The sequence below is a fragment of the Haemorhous mexicanus genome, chromosome 34 (genome assembly GCF_027477595.1).
Source record: "Haemorhous mexicanus isolate bHaeMex1 chromosome 34, bHaeMex1.pri, whole genome shotgun sequence".
Classification (NCBI taxonomy): domain Eukaryota; kingdom Metazoa; phylum Chordata; class Aves; order Passeriformes; family Fringillidae; genus Haemorhous; species Haemorhous mexicanus.
Window position 1 is genome coordinate 1,411,738 of NC_082374.1, and position 18,161 is coordinate 1,429,898.

At 44.5% G+C, this 18,161-nt stretch overlaps 1 protein-coding gene across 1 annotated transcript in view; it reads right to left on the bottom strand.

Moving 5' to 3' along the window:
- AKAP8 (A-kinase anchoring protein 8) overlaps positions 1-12,440 on the bottom strand; it is a 36,087-nt gene extending 23,647 nt beyond the window's left edge. The window contains exons 1-5 of the mRNA XM_059872050.1: positions 12,399-12,440; positions 11,702-11,800; positions 10,638-10,805; positions 6,431-6,524; positions 3,740-3,870 (exon numbers count right to left, since the gene is read on the bottom strand). Coding sequence (XP_059728033.1) covers positions 3,740-3,870; positions 6,431-6,524; positions 10,638-10,805; positions 11,702-11,800; positions 12,399-12,440 — 534 coding nt within the window. The remainder of the gene's footprint in view (positions 1-3,739; positions 3,871-6,430; positions 6,525-10,637; positions 10,806-11,701; positions 11,801-12,398) is intronic.
- Between the last annotated feature and the right edge of the window lie 5,721 nt (positions 12,441-18,161).

An 18,161-nucleotide genomic window follows, 5' to 3' on the forward strand; every position in this document is an offset into this window, starting at 1 on the left:
GTTAAGCCCAGCCTAAACCCAGGTTAAGCCGGGCCTAAGCCCGGTGTCTCACCCTGCGGCTGCGGTTGTGCTAAATCTGACATAAATCCAGGATAAATCCGATATAAACCCAGGCTAAATCTGACCTAAGCGCGGGTTAAGCCCGGCCTAAGCGCGGGTTAAGCCAGGCCTAAGGGCGGTGTCTCACCCTGCGGCTGCGGTTGTGCTAAACCTGACATAAATCCAGGTTAAATCCGATATAAATCCAGGCTAAATCTGACATAAATCCAGGCTAAATCTGACCTAAGCCCGGGTTAAGCCCGGCCTAAACCCAGGTTAAGCCGGGCCTAAGGGGGGTGTCTCACCCTGCGGCTGCGGTTGTGCTAAATCCAATATAAATCCAGGTTAAATCTGACATAAATCCAGGATAAATCTGACCTAAACCCGGGTTAAGCCCGGCCTAAGCGCGGGTTAAGCCCGGCGTAAACCCAGTGTCTCACCCTGCGGCTGCGGTTGTGCTAAATCTGACATAAATCCAGGATAAATCCAATATAAATCCAGGTTAAATCTGACATAAATCCGGGCTAAATCTGACATAAACCCGGGTTAAATCTGACCTAAGCGCGGGTTAAGCTCGGCCTAAGGGCGGTGTCTCACCCTGCGGCTGCAGTTGTGCTAAATCCAATATAATTCCAGGTTAAACCTGACATAAATCCAGGTTAAATCTGACCAAAGCCCGGGTTAAGCCCGGCCTAAACCCAGGTTAAGCCGGGCCTAAGGGCGGTGTCTCACCCTGCGGCTGCGGTTGTGCTAAACCTGACATAAATCCAGGATAAATCCGATATAAATCCGGGTTAAATCTGACCTAAGCGCGGGTTAAGCCCGGCCTAAGCACGGGTTAAGCCGGGCCTAAGCCCAGTGTCTCACCCTGCGGCTGCGGTTGTGCTAAATCTGACATACACCCAGGATAAATCCAATATAAATCCGGGTTAAGCCCAGCCTAAGCGCGGGTTAAGCCGGGCCTAAACCCAGTGTCTCACCCTGCGGCTGTGGTTGTGCTAAATCTGACATAAACCCAGGATAAATCTGATATGAATCCAGGTTAAATCTGACATAAATCCAGGTTAAATCTGACCAAAGCGCGGGTTAAGCCCGGCCTAAGCGCGGGTTAAGCCGGGCCTAAGCCCAGTGTCTCACCCTGCGGCTGCGGTTGTGCTAAATCTGACATAAATCCAGGTTAAATCTGACCTAAGCCCGGGTTAAGCCCGGCCTAAACCCAGGTTAAGCCGGCCTAAGCCCGGTGTCTCACCCTGCAGCTGCGGCTGTGCTAAACCTGACATAAATCCAGGATAAATCCGATATAAATCCAGGATAAATCCAATATAAATCCGGGTTAAATCTGACCTAAGCCCAGGTTAAGCCCAGCCTAAGCGCGGGTTAAGCCGGGCCTAAGCCCGGTGTCTCACCCTGCAGCTGCGGCTGTGCTAAACCTGACATAAATCCAGGCTAAATCTGACCTAAACCGGGGTTAAGCCCGGCCTAAACCCAGGTTAAGCCGGGCCTAAGGGCGGTGTCTCACCCTGCGGCTGCGGTTGTGCTAAATCTGACATAAATCCAGGCTAAATCTGACCTAAGCGCGGGTTAAGCCCGGCCTAAACCCGGGTTAAGCCGGGCCTAAGGGCGGTGTCTCACCCTGCGGCTGCGGTTGTGCTAAACCTGACATAAATCCAGGCTAAATCTGACATAAATCCAGGCTAAATCTGACCCAAAGCCCGGGTTAAGCCCGGCCTAAGCGCGGGTTAAGCCGGGCCTAAGGGCGGTGTCTCACCCTGCGGCTGTGGTTGTGCTAAATCTGACATAAATCCAGGAAAAATCCAATATAAATCCAGGCTAAATCTGACCAAAGCCCGGGTTAAGCCCGGCCTAAGCGCGGGTTAAGCCGGGCCTAAGGGCGGTGTCTCACCCTGCGGCTGCGGTTGTGCTAAATCTGACATAAATCCAGGAAAAATCCAATATAATTCCAGGTTAAATCTGACATAAATCCAGGCTAAATCTGACAAAAGCCCGGGTTAAGCCCGGCCTAAGCGCGGGTTAAGCCGGGCCTAAGCCCAGTGTCTCACCCTGCGGCTGCGGTTGTGCTAAATCCAATATAATTCTAGGTTAAATGTGACATAAATCCAGGTTAAATCTGACTTAGCCCGGGTTAAGCCCGGCCTAAGCGCAGGTTAAGCCGGGCCTAAGGGCGGTGTCTCACCCTGCGGCTGCGGTTGTGCTAAATCTGACATAAATCCAGGTTAAATCTGACCTAAGCCCGGGTTAAGCCCGGCTTAACCCAGGTTAAGCCAGGCCTAAGGGCGGTGTCTCACCCTGCGGCTGTGGTTGTGCTAAACCTGACATAAATCCAGGATAAATCCAATATAAATCCGGGCTAAATCTGACCTAAACCCGGGTAAAGCCCGGCCTAAGCGCGGGTTAAGCCCGGCCTAAATCTGTGCTCTCATCCTGCGGCTGCGGTTGTGCTAAACCTGACATAAATCCAGGATAAATCCGATATAAATCCAGGCTAAATCTGACCTAAGCCCGGGTAAAGCCCGGCCTAAGCCCAGTGTCTCACCCTGCGGCTGCGGTTGTGCTAAATCCAATATAATTCCAGGTTAAATCTGACATAAATCCAGGTTAAATCTGACCAAAGCCCGGGTTAAGCCCGGCCTAAACCCAGGTTAAGCCAGGCCTAAGGGGGGTGTCTCACCCTGCGGCTGCGGTTGTGCTAAATCCAATATAATTCCAGGATAAATGTGACATAAATCCAGGTTAATTCTGACCTAAGCCCGGGTTAAGCCCAGCCTAAGCGCGGGTTAAGCCGGGCCTAAGCCCGGTGTCTCACCCTGCGGCTGCAGTTGTGCTAAATCCGATATAAATCCAGGTTAAATCTGACCTAAGTGCGGGTTAAGCCTGGCCTAAACCCAGGTTAAGCCGGGCCTAAGGGCGGTGTCTCACCCTGCGGCTGCGGTTGTGCTAAATCTGACATAAATCCAGGCTAAATCCAATATAAATCCGGGTTAAATCTGACCAAAGCCCGGGTTAAGCCCGGCCTAAACCCAGGTTAAGCCGGGCCTAAGGGGGGTATCTCACCCTGCGGCTGCGGTTGTGCTAAATCTGACATAAATCCAGGCTAAATCCGATATAAATCCGGGCTAAATCTGACCTAAACCCGGGTTAAGCCCGGCCTAAGCGCGGGTTAAGCCCAGCCTAAGGGCGGTGTCTCACCCTGCGGCTGCGGTTGTGCTAAACCTGACATAAATCCAGGAAAAATCCAATATAATTCCAGGTTAAATGTGACATAAATCCAGGTTAATTCTGACCTAAACCCGGGTTAAGCCCGGCCTAAGCGCAGGTTAAGCCGGGCCTAAGGGCGGTGTCTCACCCTGCGGCTGCGGTTGTGCTAAACCTGACATAAATCCAGGATAAATCCGATATAAATCCAGGACAAATCCAATATAAATCCAGGTTAAATCTCACCTAAACCCGGGTTAAGCCCGGCCTAAGCGCAGGTTAAGCCGGGCCTAAGGGCGGTGTCTCACCCTGCGGCTGCGGTTGTGCTAAATCTGACATAAATCCAGGATAAATCCGATATAAATCCAGGATAAATCCGACATAAATCCAGGATAAATCTGACATAAATCCAGGATAAATCCGATATAAATCCGGGTTAAGCCCGGCCTAAGGGCGGGTTAAGCCGGGCCTAAGGGGGGTGTCTCACCCTGCGGCTGCGGTTGTGCTCGGCGGAGCGCAGGTGCCGCTGCAGCAGGTGGCCCTGGGCCGGGATCAGCATGTCGCAGGCCTGGCAGTGCGCGGCCTCGATGCGCTTGAAGAAATGCTCCTGGCCGATCCCTGCGGGGGGAAATTCCCCGAGAAAATTCCCAACGTTCCCTCAGCTCCAGGGAAGTCGGGCCGGAGGACCCAAACAGCCCCAATCCCACCCCACGTTTTCTTTTCCGGGGAGCAAATCCAGTAAATTTTACCCCAAAAATGAGAATTGGCCTCCAGGTCATTGGAAAAGTTCCCCTGGTTGATCCCTGAGCCCAGAATTGCCAGAAAAGTCCCCGAAAATTCCCGGAAAAATGCCCCAAAAATTCCCGGAAATATTTCTCTGAAAATGCCCAGAAAAGTCCCCAGAATTCCCAGAAAGTTCCCCCAATTTCCCCCCAAAATTCCCAGAAAGTTCCCCCAATTTCCCCAAAAATTCCCAGAAAAATTTCTCTGAAAATGCCCAGAAAATTCCCCAAAATTCCCAGAAAGTTCCCAAAAAATTCCTCTCAAAATTCCCCCCAAATTCCCCAAAATTATCCCCAAAATTTCCAGAAAGTTCCACAAAAATCCCCCCAAAAATTTCCAGAAAGTTCCCCAACAATTCCCAAAAATTGCCCCCAAAATCCCTCCCCAAATTCCCAGAAAGTTCCCATAAAATTCCCCAAATATTCCCATAAAATTCCCCAAAAATTCCCAGAAAATTCCCCTAAAATTCCCCAAATATTCCCACAAAATTCCCATAAAATTCCCCAAATAGTCCAAGAAAATTACCATAAAATTCCCCAAATATTCCCATAAAATTCCCCAAAAATTCCTCGAAAATTCCCCAACTATTCCCCTAAAATTCCCCAAAAATTCCCAGAAAATTCCCAGAAAATTCCCCAAATAATCTCAGAAAATTCCCATAAAATTCCCCAAATATTCCCAGAAAATTCCCCAAAATTCCCAGAAAATTCCCCAAATATTCCCAGAAAATTCCCCCAAAATTCCCCAAATATTCCCATAAAATTCTCCAAATATTCCCATAAAATTCCCCAAATATTCCATAAAATTCCCCTAAAATTTCTCAAAACTCCCATAAAATTCCTTTAAAATTCTCCAAAAATTCTTCAAATATTCCCATAACATTCCCCTAAAATTCCCCAAATATTCCCAGAAAATTTCCCAAATATTCCCCAAATATTCCCAGAAAATTCCCCTAAAATTCCCCAAATATTCTCAGAAAATTCCCCAAAAATATCCCAAAATTCCCATAAAATTCCCCCGAAATTCTCCAAACATTCCCGGAAAATTCCCCAAATATTCCATAAAATTCCCATAAAATTCCCCAAAATTCCCATAAAATTCCCAGAAAATTCCCCAAATATTCCCAGAAAGTTCCCAAAATTCCCAAAAAATTCCTCAAATATTCCCATAAAATTCCCCAAAAATTCCCAGAAAATTCCCCAAAAATTCCCCAAATATTCCCATAAAATTCCCATAAAATTCCCCAAATATTCCCAGAAAATTCCCTTAAAATTCTCCAAAAATTCCTCAAATATTCCCAGAAAATTCCCCTAAAATTTCCCAAATATTCCCAGAAAATTCCCCCAAAATTCCCCAAATATTCCCATAAAATTCCCCAAAATTCCCCAAATATTCCCAGAAATTTCCCATAAAATACCCAAAAAATTCCGCCAAAATTCCCCAAATATTCCCAGAAAATTCCCCAAAACTCCCATAAAATTCCCTTAAAATTCCCCAAATATTCCCAGAAAATTCCCCCAAAATTCCCAGAAAATTCCCAGAAAATTCCCCCAAAATTCCAATCAAACTCCCCTAAAATTCCCCCAAATACTCCCAGAAAATTCCCCTAAAATTCCCCAAGTATTCCCATAAAATTTCCCAAATATTCCCTGAAAATTCCCCTAAAATTCTCAGAAAATTCCCCTAAAGTTTCCCAAAACTCCCAGAAAATTCCCCCAAAATTCCCATAAAATTCCCCAAATATTCCCAGAAAATTCCCATAAAATACCCAAAAAATTCCCCTAAAATTCCCCAAATATTCCCAGAAAATTCCCCAAAACTCCCATAAAATTCCCTTAAAATTCCCCAAATATTCCATAAAATTCCCCTAAAATTTCCCAAAACTCCCATAAAATTCCCCTAAAATTCCCCAAATATTCCCATAAAATTCCCATAAAATTCCCCAAATATTCCCCTAAAATTCCCCTAAAATTCCCCACATATTCCCGGAAAATTCCCAAAAATTTCCTCAAATATTCCCATAAAATTCCCCAAAAATTCCCCAAAATTCCCAGAAAATTTCCCAAATATTCCCCAAATATTCTCAGAAAATTCCCCAAATATTCCCAGAAAATTCCCCCAAAATTTCCCCAATATTCCCAGAAAATTCCCCAAAAATTCCCCAAATATTCCCAGAAAATTCCCCTAAAATTCCCCAAATATTTCCATAAAATTCCTCAAAAATTCCCCAAAGATTCCCAGAAAATTCCCCCAAAATTCCCAGAAAATTCCCTCAAAATTCCAATAAAACTCCCCTAAAATTCCCTAAATATTCTCAGAAAATTCCCATAAAATCCCCATAAAATTCCCATAAAATCCCCCTAAAATTCCCATAAAATCCCCCCGGAATTCCCACCCTTGAAGGGGTCGGCGCGGGCTTTGCTGCCCTCCTTCTCCGTCAGCTCCTGGCGGCGCCGCTCGATCTTCCGGTTCCGGTTCACGATGTACTCCTGGGAAATGGGAATAAAACAGGGAAAAATGGGAATTCTGGGAATTCTGGGAATTCTGGGAATGACCCGGGGATCTTCCGGTTCCGGTTCACGATGTACTCCTGGGGAAAGGGGGAATAAAACAGGGAAAAATGGGAATTCTGGGAATTCTGGGAATGACCCGTGGATCTTCCGGTTCCGGTTCACGATGTACTCCTGGGGAAACGGGGATAAAAACAGGGAAAAGTGGGAATTCTGGGAATTCTGGGAATGAACCGTGGATCTTCCGGTTCCGGTTCACGATGTACTCCTGGGGAAAGGGGAATAAAACAGGGAAAATGGATATTCTGGGAATTCTGGGAATTCTGGGAATGACCCGTGGATCTTCCGGTTCCGGTTCACGATGTACTCCTGGGGAAAGTGGGAATAAAACAGGGAAAATGGGAATTCTGGGAATTCTGGGAATGAGCCGTGGATCTTCCGGTTCCGGTTCACGATGTACTCCTGGGGAAACGGGGATAAAAACAGGGAAAAGTGGGAATTCTGGGAATTCTGGGAATGACCCGTGGATCTTCCGGTTCCGGTTCACGATGTATTCCTGGGAAAAGTGGGGATAAAACAGGGAAAAATGGGAATTCTGGGAATTCTGGGAATGACCCGTGGATCTTCCGGTTCCGGTTCACGATGTACTCCTGGGAAAAGGGGGGAAAAACAGGGAAAAATGGGAATTCTGGGAATTCTGGGAATGACCTGTGGATCTTCCGGTTCCGGTTCACGATGTACTCCTGGGAAAAGGGGGAATAAAAACAGGGAAAAATGGGAATTCTGGGAATTCTGGGAATTCTGGGAATGAAAACAGGGAAAAGTGGGAATTCTGGGAATGAACCATGGATCTTCCGGTTCCGGTTCACGATGTACTCCTGGGGAAAAGTGGGAATAAAACAGGGGAAAATGGGAATTCTGGGAATGAAAACAGGGAAAATGGGAATTCTGGGAATTCTGGGAATGACCCGTGGATCTTCCGGTTCCGGTTCACGATGTACTCCTGGGGAAATGGGAATAAAAACAGGGAAAAATGGGAATTCTGGGAATTCTGGGAATGACCCGGGGATCTTCCGGTTCCGGTTCACGATGTACTCCTGGGGAAAGGGGGAATAAAACAGGGAAAAATGGGAATTCTGGGAATTCTGGGAATGACCCATGGATCTTCCGGTTCCGGTTCACGATGTACTCCTGGGGAAAGTGGGAATGAAAACAGGGAATTCTGGGAATTCTGGGAATTCTGGGAATTCTGGGAATGACCCGGGGATCTTCCGGTTCCTGTTCACGATGTACTCCTGGGAAATGGGAATAAAAACAGGGAAAATGGGAATTCTGGGAATTCTGGGAATGACCCGGGGATCTTCCGGTTCCGGTTCACGATGGACTCCTGGGGAAACGGGGGAAAAACAGGGAAAAGTGGGAAAAATGGGAATAAAAACATGGAAAAATGGGATAAAGACAGGGAAAAATGGTAAAAATGGGAATAAAAACATGGAAAAGTGGGATAAAAACAGGGAAAAATGGGAATAAAAACAGGGAAAAATGGGATAAAGACAGGGAAAAATGGGAATAAAAACATGGAAAAGTTGGATAAAAACATAGGAAAATGGGATAAAAACAGGGAAAAGGGGATGAAAACAGGGAAAAATGGGAATTCTGGGAATAAAACCAGGGAAAAATGGGATTAAAAACAGGGGAAAATGGGAATTCTGGGAATGAAAACATGGAAAAGTGGGATAAAAACATCGGAAAATGGGAATAAAGGGGAAAAAACAGGGAAAATGGGAATAAAACCAGGGAAAAATGGTAAAAATGGGAATAAAAACATGGAAAAGTGGGAATAAAAAACATGGAAAAGTGGGATAAAAACATGGAAAAATGGGAAAATGGGAATAAAAACATGGAAAATTGGGATAAAACCAGGGAAAAATGGGAAAAATGGGAATAAAAACATGGAAAAGTGGGATAAAAACAGGGAAACTGGGAATTCTGGGAATAAAGACAGGAAAAAATGGGATAAAAACAGGGAAAAATGGGAAAAATGGGAAAAATGGGAATAAAAACAGGGAAAATGGGAATAAAAACAGGAAAAATGGGATAAAAACAGGGGGAATGGGATGAAAACAGGCAAAAATAGGAATTCTGGGAATAAAACCAGGGAAAAATGGAAATAAAAACAGGGAAAAATGGGAATTCTGGGAATGAAAACATGGAAAAGTGGGATAAAAACATCGGAAAATGGGAAAAATGGGGAAAAAACAGGGAAAATGGGAATAAAAACAGGGGAAAATGCGGAAAATGGGAATAAAAACAGGGAAAATTGGGATAAAACCAGGGAAAAATGGTAAATATGGGAATAAAAACATGGAAAAGTGGGGTAAAAACAGGGAAACTGGGAATTCTGGGAATAAAGAGAGGAAAAATGGGATAAAAACAGGGAAAAATGGGAAAAATGGGAATAAAAACATGGAAAAGTGGGAATAAAACAGAAAAAATGGGATAAAAACATGGAAAATGGGAAAATGGGAATAAAAACAGGGAAAAATGGGATAAAACCAGGGAAAAATGGTAAAAATGGGAATAAAAACATGGAAAAGTGGGATAAAAACAAGGGAACTGGGAATTCTGGGAATAAAGACAGGAAAAATGGGATAAAAACAGGCCAAAATGGGAAAAATGGGAATAAAAACATGGAAAAGTGGGAATAAAAACAGGAAAATTGGGATAAAAACATGGAAAAGTGTGATAAAAACAGGGGGAAATGGGATAAAAACAGGGAAAAATGGGAAAAAATGGGAAAAATGGGAATTAAAACGGGAAAATGGGATAAAGACATGGGAAAATGGGATAAATGGGAATAAAAACAGGGAAAAGTGGGATAAAAACAGGGAAAATGGGATAAAAACAGGGAAAATGGGATAAAACCAGGGAAAATGAGATAAAACCAGGGAAAAATGGTAAAAATGGGAATAAAAACATGGAAAAGTGGGATAAAAACAGGGAAACTGGGAATTCTGGGAATAAAGACAGGAAAAAATGGGATAAAAACAGGGAAAAATGGGAAAAATGGGAATAAAAACAGGGAAAATGGGAATAAAAACAGGGAAAATGGGATAAAAACATGGAAAAATGGGAAAAATGGGAATAAAAACAGGGAAAAATGGGATAAATCCAGGGAAAAATGGTAAATATGGGAATAAAAACATGGAAAAGTGGGATAAAATCAGGGAAACTGGGAATTCTGGGAATAAAGACAGAAAAAAATGGGATAAAAACAGGGGAAAATGGGAAAAATGGGAATAAAAACAGGGAAAAGTGGGAATAAAAACAGGAAAAATGGGATGAAACCAGGGAAAACTGGGAATTCTGGGAATGAACCATGGATCTTCCTGTTCCTGTTCACCATGGACTCCTAAAAATTGGGATAAAAACGGGAAAAATTGGGAAAAATGGGAATGACAATGAGAAATCTGGGAATTCTGGGACTGAAATTGGGGAAAATTTGGGAATTCTGGGGGAAAAAATGGGAATTCTGGGATGGAAGATAGATTTTCCTGTTCCTGGTCACCATGAACGCCTGGAAAAATGGGGAGAGAAATGGGAAAATGGGAAAAAAATTGGGAATTTTGGGAAAATCTGGGAAGCAAACATGGAAAAATTGGGAATTCTGGGAATTCTAGGAATGAAACCAGGGCAACATTCCAAGGAAATGTGGAAAAAACAAATTCGTGGAAAAGAAGCCCCCCAAAAATTTCAAATAAATCACGAAAAATTTGAATTTTTTAGCTGAGAATCTCCCCCAAAAAAACTCCAAAAAATTGGAATTTCAACCTAAAAATGCCTCAAAAAAATCCCCCAAAAATTCCAAATATCCCACTTGGAAAATCCCAAAACATTCCTGAAAAATGATGGGGAAAAAACCAGAAAATTCCGAAAAAAAATCAGAAAAAATCAGAAAAATTTGGAAAAAAATCAGAAAAAATTCGAATTTTCACCTAAAAACTCCCTAAAAAAAATCCCAAAAAATCCCCAAAAATTGGGAATGACCTCCCAGCTCCAGAATTCCCTGGAAATTCCCGTTTTTTGGGGTACCTGGAGGAACTGGACGGTCCTGTCGGGCAGCTTGGTGCCGATGTAGCGCAGCGTGTCCCGGTGGGAGTGGAAAAAAAAACCCAAAAAATTGGAATTTCCACCTAAAAATGCTTCCAAAAAATCCCCCAAAAATTCCAAATATCCCACTTGGAAAATCCCAAAAAATTCCTGGAAAATGATGGGAAAAAAACCCCAAAAAATTAAAAAAAAAAAATCAAAAAAAATCAGAAAAATTTGGAAAAAAATCAGAAAAAAATCGAATTTTCACCTAAAAACTCCCTGAAAAAAATCAGAAAAATCCCCAAAAATTGGGAATGACCTCCCAGCTCCAGAATTCCCTGGAAATTCCCGTTTTTTGGGGTACCTGGAGGAACTGGACGCTCCTGTCGGGCAGCTTGGTGCCGATGGAGCGCAGCGTGTCCCGGCGGGAGTGGGAAAAACCCCCAAAAAATTGGAATTTCCACCTAAAAATGCTTCCAAAAAATCCCCCAAAACTCCAAATATCCCACTTGGAAAATCCCAAAAAATTCCTGAAAAATGATGGGAAAAAAAACCCAAAAAATTAAAAAAAAAAATCAAAAAAAATCAGAAAAATTTGGAAAAAAATCAGAAAAAATTGGAATTTTCACCTAAAAACTCCCTGAAAAAAATCCCCAAAAATTGGGAATGACCTCCCAGCTCCAGAATTCCCTGGAAATTCCCGTTTTTTGGGGTACCTGGAGGAACTGGACGCTCCTGTCGGGCAGCTTGGTGCCGATGTAGCGCAGCGTGTCCCGGTGGGAGTGGGAAAAAACCCCAAAAAATTGGAATTTCCACCTAAAAATGCCTCAAAAAATCCCAAAAATTCCACATATCCCACTTGGAAAATCCCAAAAAATTCCTGGAAAATGATGGGGAAAAAAACCCAAAAAATTAAAAAAAAAACCAAAAAAAATCAGAAAAAATTGGAAAAAAATCAGAAAAAATTCGAATTTTCACCTAAAAACTCCCCGAAAAAAATCCCCAAAAATTGGGAATGACCTCCCAGCTCCAGAATTCCCTGGAAATTCCCATTTTTTGGGTACCTGGAGGAACTGGACGCTCCTGTCGGGCAGCTTGGTGCCAATGTAGCGCAGCGTGTCCCGGCGGGAGTGGGAAAAACCCCAAAAAATTGGAATTTCCACCTAAAAATGCCTCAAAAAATCCCCCAAAAATTCCAAATATCCCACTTGGAAAATCCCAAAACATTCCTGAAAAATGATGGGAAAAAAACCCCAAAAATTCAAAAAAAAAAAAAAAAATCAGAAAAAAAATCAAAAAAAATCAGAAAAAATTGGAATTTTCACCTAAAAACTCCCTGAAAAAAATCCCCAAAAATTGGGAATGACCTCCCAGCTCCAGAATTCCCTGGAAATTCCCGTTTTTTGGGGTACCTGGAGGAACTGGACGGTCCTGTCGGGCAGCTTGGTGCCAATGTAGCGCAGCGTGTCCCGGTGGGAGTGGGAAAAAACCCAAAAAATTGGAATTTCCACCTAAAAATGCCTCAAAAAATCCCCCAAAATTTCCAAATATCCCACTTGGAAAATCCCAAAACATTCCTGAAAAATAATGGGAAAAAAACCCCAAAAAATTAAAAAAAAAATCAAGAAAAATCAGAAAAAATTGGAAAAAAATCAGAAAAAATTCGAATTTTCACCTAAAAACTCCCTGAAAAAAATCCCCAAAAATTGGAATGACCTCCCAGCTCCAGAATTCCCTGGAAATTCCCGTTTTTTGGGGTACCTGGAGGAACTGGACGGTCCTGTCGGGCAGCTTGGTGCCCATGTAGCGCAGCGTGTCCCGGCGGGAGTGGGAAAAACCCCCAAAAAATTGGAATTTCCACCTAAAAATGCCTCCAAAAAATCCCCAAATATTCCAAATATCCCACTTGGAAAATCCCAAAAAATTCCTGAAAAATGATGGGAAAAAAACCCCAAAAATTCAAAAAAAAAATCAAAAAAAATCAGAAAAATTTGGAAAAAAATCAGAAAAAATTGGAATTTTCACCTAAAAACTCCCTGAAAAAAATCCCAAAAAATCCCCAAAATTGGGAATGACCTCCCAGCTCCAGAATTCCCTGGAAATTCCCATTTTTTGGGTACCTGGAGGAACTGGACGGTCCTGTCGGGCAGCTTGGTGCCAATGTAGCGCAGCGTGTCCCGGTGGGAGTGGGAAAAAACCCCAAAAAATTGGAATTTCCACCTAAAAATGCCTCAAGAAAATCCCCCAAAAATTCCAAATATCCCACTTGGAAAATCCCAAAAAATTCCTGAAAAATGATGGGGAAAAACCCAAAAAACTCCCCAAAAAAATCAGAAAAAAAATCAAAAAAAATCAGAAAAATTCGAAAAAAAATCAGAAAAAATTGGAATTTTCACCTAAAAACTCCCAGAAAAAAATCCCAAAAATCTCCCAAAATTGGGAATGACCTCCCAGCTCCAGAATTCCCTGGAAATTCCCATTTTTTGGGTACCTGGAGGAACTGGACGCTCCTGTCGGGCAGCTTGGTGCCAATGTAGCGCAGCGTGTCCCGGCGGGAGTGGGAAAAACCCCAAAAAATTGGAATTTCCACCTAAAAATGCCTCAAAAAATCCCCAAAAAATTCCAAATATCCCACTTGGAAAATCCCAAAACATTCCTGAAAAATGATGGGAAAAAAACCCCAAAAAATTAAAAAAAAAATTCAGAAAAAATCAGAAAAATTTGGGAAAAAATCAGAAAAAATTGGAATTTTCACCTAAAAACTCCCTAAAAAAAATCCCAAAAAATCCCCAAAAATTGGGAATGACCTCCCAGCTCCAGAATTCCCTGGAAATTCCCGTTTTTTGGGTACCTGGAGGAACTGGACGGTCCTGTCGGGCAGCTTGGTGCCGATGTAGCGCAGCGTGTCCCAGTGGGAGTGGAAAATACCCCAAAAAAATTGGAATTTCCACCTAAAAATGCCTCAAAAAAATCCCCCAAAATTCCAAATATCCAACTTGGAAAATCCCAAAAAATTCCTGGAAAATGATGGGAAAAAAACCCAAAAATTCCGAAAAAAAATCAAGAAAAATCAGAAAAAAATGAAAAAAAATCAGAAAAAATTCGAATTTTCACCTAAAAACTCCCTGAAAAAAATCCCAAAAAATCCCCAAAAATTGGGAATGACGTCCCAGCTCCAGAATTCCCTGGAAATTCCCATTTTTTGGGATACCTGGAGGAACTGGACGGTCCTGTCGGGCAGCTTGGTGCCGATGTAGCGCAGCGTGTCCCGGTGGAATTTGCTCTCCAGGTGCCGCTGGATCTCCTCCTCCTCCAGGCTCCGGAACTTGCACACGGAGCAGGCAAACTGGATCCTGGGGAAATGGGAATGCTGGGAATTCTGGGAATGCTGGGAGTGATGGGAGTGATGGGGAATGCACAGGGAGCAGGAGAACTGGATCCTGGGGAAATGGGAATTCTGGGAATGCTGGGAATGCTGGGAATGATGGGAATGATGGGAATTCTGGGAGTGATGGGGAATGCACAGAGAGCAGGGGAACTGGATCCTGGGGAAATGGGAATGCTGGGAATGCTGGGAATGCTGGGAGTGATGGGAATGCTGGGAGTGATGGGGAATGATGGGGAAATGCACAGGGAGCAGGCGAACTGGATCCTGGGGAAATGGGAATTCTGGGAATGCTGGGAATGCTGGGAATTCTGGGAGTGATGGGAGTGATGGGAGTGATGGGGAATGCACAGGGAGCAGGAGAACTGGATCCTGGGAAAATAGGATATTCTGGGAATGCTGGGAATGATGGGAGTGATGGGAGTGATGGGAATGCACAGGGAGCAGGAGAACTGGATCCTGGGAAAATGGGAATTCTGGGAATGCTGGGAATGCTGGGAATGATGGGAGTGATGGGAATGATGGAGTGATGGGGAATGCACAGAGAGCAGGAGAACTGGATCCTGGGAAAATGGGAATGCTGGGAATGATGGGAATGCTGGGAGTGATGGGAGTGATGGGGAATGCACAGGGAGCAGGAGAACTGGATCCTGGGAAAATGGGAATGCTGGGAATGCTGGGAATGCTGGGAGTGATGGGAGTGATGGGAGTGATGGGAGTGATGGGAATGCTGGGGAATGCACAGGGAGCAGGAGAACTGGATCCTGGGAAAATGGGAATGCTGGGAATGCTGGGAATGCTGGGAGTGATGGGAGTGATGGGGAATGCACAGGGAGCAGGAGAACTGGATCCTGGGAAAATGGGAATTCTGGGAATGCTGGGAATGCTGGGAATGCTGGGAATGCTGGGAGTGATGGGAATGATGGGAGTGATGGGAATGCACAGGGAGCTGGAGAACTGGATCCTGGGAAAATGGGAATGATGGGAGTGATGGGAATGCTGGGAATGCTGGGAATGCTGGGAATGATGGGAGTGCTGGGAATGCTGGGAGTGATGGGGAATGCACAGGGAGCAGGAGAACTGGATCCTGGGAATGCTGGGAATGCTGGGAATGCTGGGAGTGCTGGGAGTGATGGGAATGCTGGGAATGCTGGGAATGCACAGGGAGCAGGAGAACTGGATCCTGGGGAAATGGGAATGCTGGGAATGCTGGGAATGCTGGGAATGCTGGGAGTGATGGGGAATGCACAGGGAGCAGGAGAACTGGATCCTGGGGAAATGGGAATTCTGGGAATGCTGGGAATGCTGGGAATGCTGGGAATGCTGGGAGTGATGGGGAATGCACAGGGAGCAGGAGAACTGGATCCTGGGGAAATGGGAATGCTGGGAATGCTGGGAATGCTGGGAATGATGGGAATGCACAGGGAGCAGGAGAACTGGATCCTGGGAAAATGGGAATGCTGGGAATGCTGGGAATGCTGGGAATGCTGGGAATGCTGGGAATGCTGGGAATGCTGGGAGTGATGGGGAATGCACAGGGAGCAGGAGAACTGGATCCTGGGAAAATGGGAATGCTGGGAATGCTGGGAATGCTGGGAATTCTGGGAGTGATGGGAGTGATGGGAGTGATGGGGAATGCACAGGGAGCAGGAGAACTGGATCCTGGGGAAATGGGAATGCTGGGAATGCTGGGAATGCTGGGAGTGATGGGAATGCTGGGAATGCTGGGAATGCTGGGAATGCTGGGAATGCTGGGAATGATGGGAATGCACAGGGAGCAGGAGAACTGGATCCTGGGGAAACGGGAATGCTGGGAATGCTGGGAATGCTGGGAGTGGTGGGAGTGATGGGAGTGATGGGGAATGCACAGGGAGCAGGCAAACTGGATCCTGGGGAAATGGGAATGCTGGGAATGGTGGGAGTGCTGGGAATGCTGGGAGTGATGGGGAATGCACAGGGAGCAGGAGCACTGGATCCTGGGAAAACGGGAATGCTGGGAATGCTGGGAATGCTGGGAATGCTGGGAGTGATGGGAGTGATGGGGAATGCACAGGGAGCAGGAGAACTGGATCCTGGGAAAATGGGAATGCTGGGAATGCTGGGAATGCTGGGAATGGTGGGAATGCTGGGAATGCTGGGAGTGATGGGAATGCACAGGGAGCAGGCAAACTGGATCCTGGGGAAATGGGAATTCTGGGAATGCTGGGAATGCTGGGAGTGATGGGAATGATGGGAATGCTGGGAGTGATGGGGAATGCACAGGGAGCAGGAGAACTGGATCCTGGGGAAATGGGAATTGTGGGAATTGTGGGAATGCTGGGAATGCTGGGAGTGATGGGGAATGCACACAGAGCAGGAGAACTGGATCCTGGGAAAATGGGAATGCTGGGAATGCTGGGAATGCTGGGAGTGGTGGGAGTGATGGGGAATGCACAGGGAGCAGGAGAACTGGATCCTGGGGAAATGGGAATGGTGGGAATGCTGGGAATGCTGGGAGTGATGGGAATGATGGGGAATGCACAGGGAGCAGGAGAACTGGATCCTGGGGAAATGGGAATTCTGGGAATTCTGGGAATGCTGGGAATGCTGGGAGTGATGGAATGCACAGGGAGCAGGAGAACTGGATCCTGGGAAAATGGGAATGCTGGGAATGCTGGGAATGCTGGGAGTGATGGGAATGCACAGGGAGCAGGAGAACTGGATCCTGGGAAAATGGGAATGCTGGGAATGCTGGGAATGATGGGAGTGATGGGGAATGCACACGGAGCAGGAGAACTGGATCCTGGGAAAATGGGAATTCTGGGAATGCTGGGAGTGATGGGAGTGATGGGAAAAGGGAACTGGATCCTGGGAAATGGGGAAAAACGGGAATTCCAGGAATAATGGGAAAGGGGAACTGGATCCTGAGGAATGGGAAAATGGGAATGCTGGGAATGATGGGGAAAACCCCCTGGAGAAAGGAACTGGATCCTGGGAAAGTGGGAAAAATGGGAATTCTGGGAATAATGGGAATGGGAATTCTAGGAAAAAAAGTGGGAATTCCAGGAAAAATGGGAATTCTGGGGAAAAATGGGAATTCTAGGAATAAAAAAGGGAATTCCAGGAAAAATGGGAATTCTGGGGGAAAATGGGAATTCTAGGAATAAAAATGGGAATTCCAGGAAAAATGGGAATTCTGGGGAAAAATGGGAATTCTAGGAATAAAAATGGGAATTCCAGGAAAAATGGGAATTCTGGGGAAAAATGGGAATTCTAGGAATAAAAATGGGAATTCCAGGAAAAATGGGAATTCTGGGGGAAAATGGGAATTCTAGGAATAAAAATGGGAATTCCAGGAAAAATAGGAATGCTGGGAAAAAATGGGAATTCTAGGAATAAAAATGGGAATTCCAGGGAAAATGGGAATTCTGGGAAAAAATGGGAATTCTAGGAATAAAAATGGGAATTCCAGGAAAAATGGGAATTCTGGGGAAAAATGGGAATTCTAGGAATGAAAATGGGAATTCCAGGAAAAATGGGAATTCTGGGGGAAAATGGGAATTCTAGGAATAAAAATGGGAATTCCAGGAAAAATGGGAATTCTGGGGAAAAATGGGAATTCTAGGAATAAAAATGAGAATTCCAGGAAAAATGGGAATGATAGGAATAAAAATGGGAATTCCAGGAAAAATGGGAATGATAGGAATAAAAATGGGAATTCTAGGAAAAATGGGAATTCTGGGGAAAAATGGGAATTCTAGGAATAAAAATGGGAATTCTGGGGAAAAATGGGAATTCTAGGAATAAAAATGAGAATTCCAGGAAAAATGGGAATGATAGGAATAAAAATGGGAATTCCAGGAAAAATGGGAATGATAGGAATAAAAATGGGAATTCCAGGAAAAATGGGAATTCTGGGGAAAAATGGGAATTCTAGGAATAAAAATGGGAATTCTGGGGAAAAATGGGAATTCTAGGAATAAAAAAGGGAATTCCAGGAAAAATGGGAATTCTGGGAAAAAATGGGAATTCTAGGAATAAAAATGGGAATTCCAGGAAAAATGGGAATTCTGGGGAAAAATGGGAATTCTAGGAATAAAAAAGGGAATTCCAGGAAAAATGGGAATGATAGGAATAAAAAAGGGAATTCCAGGAAAAAT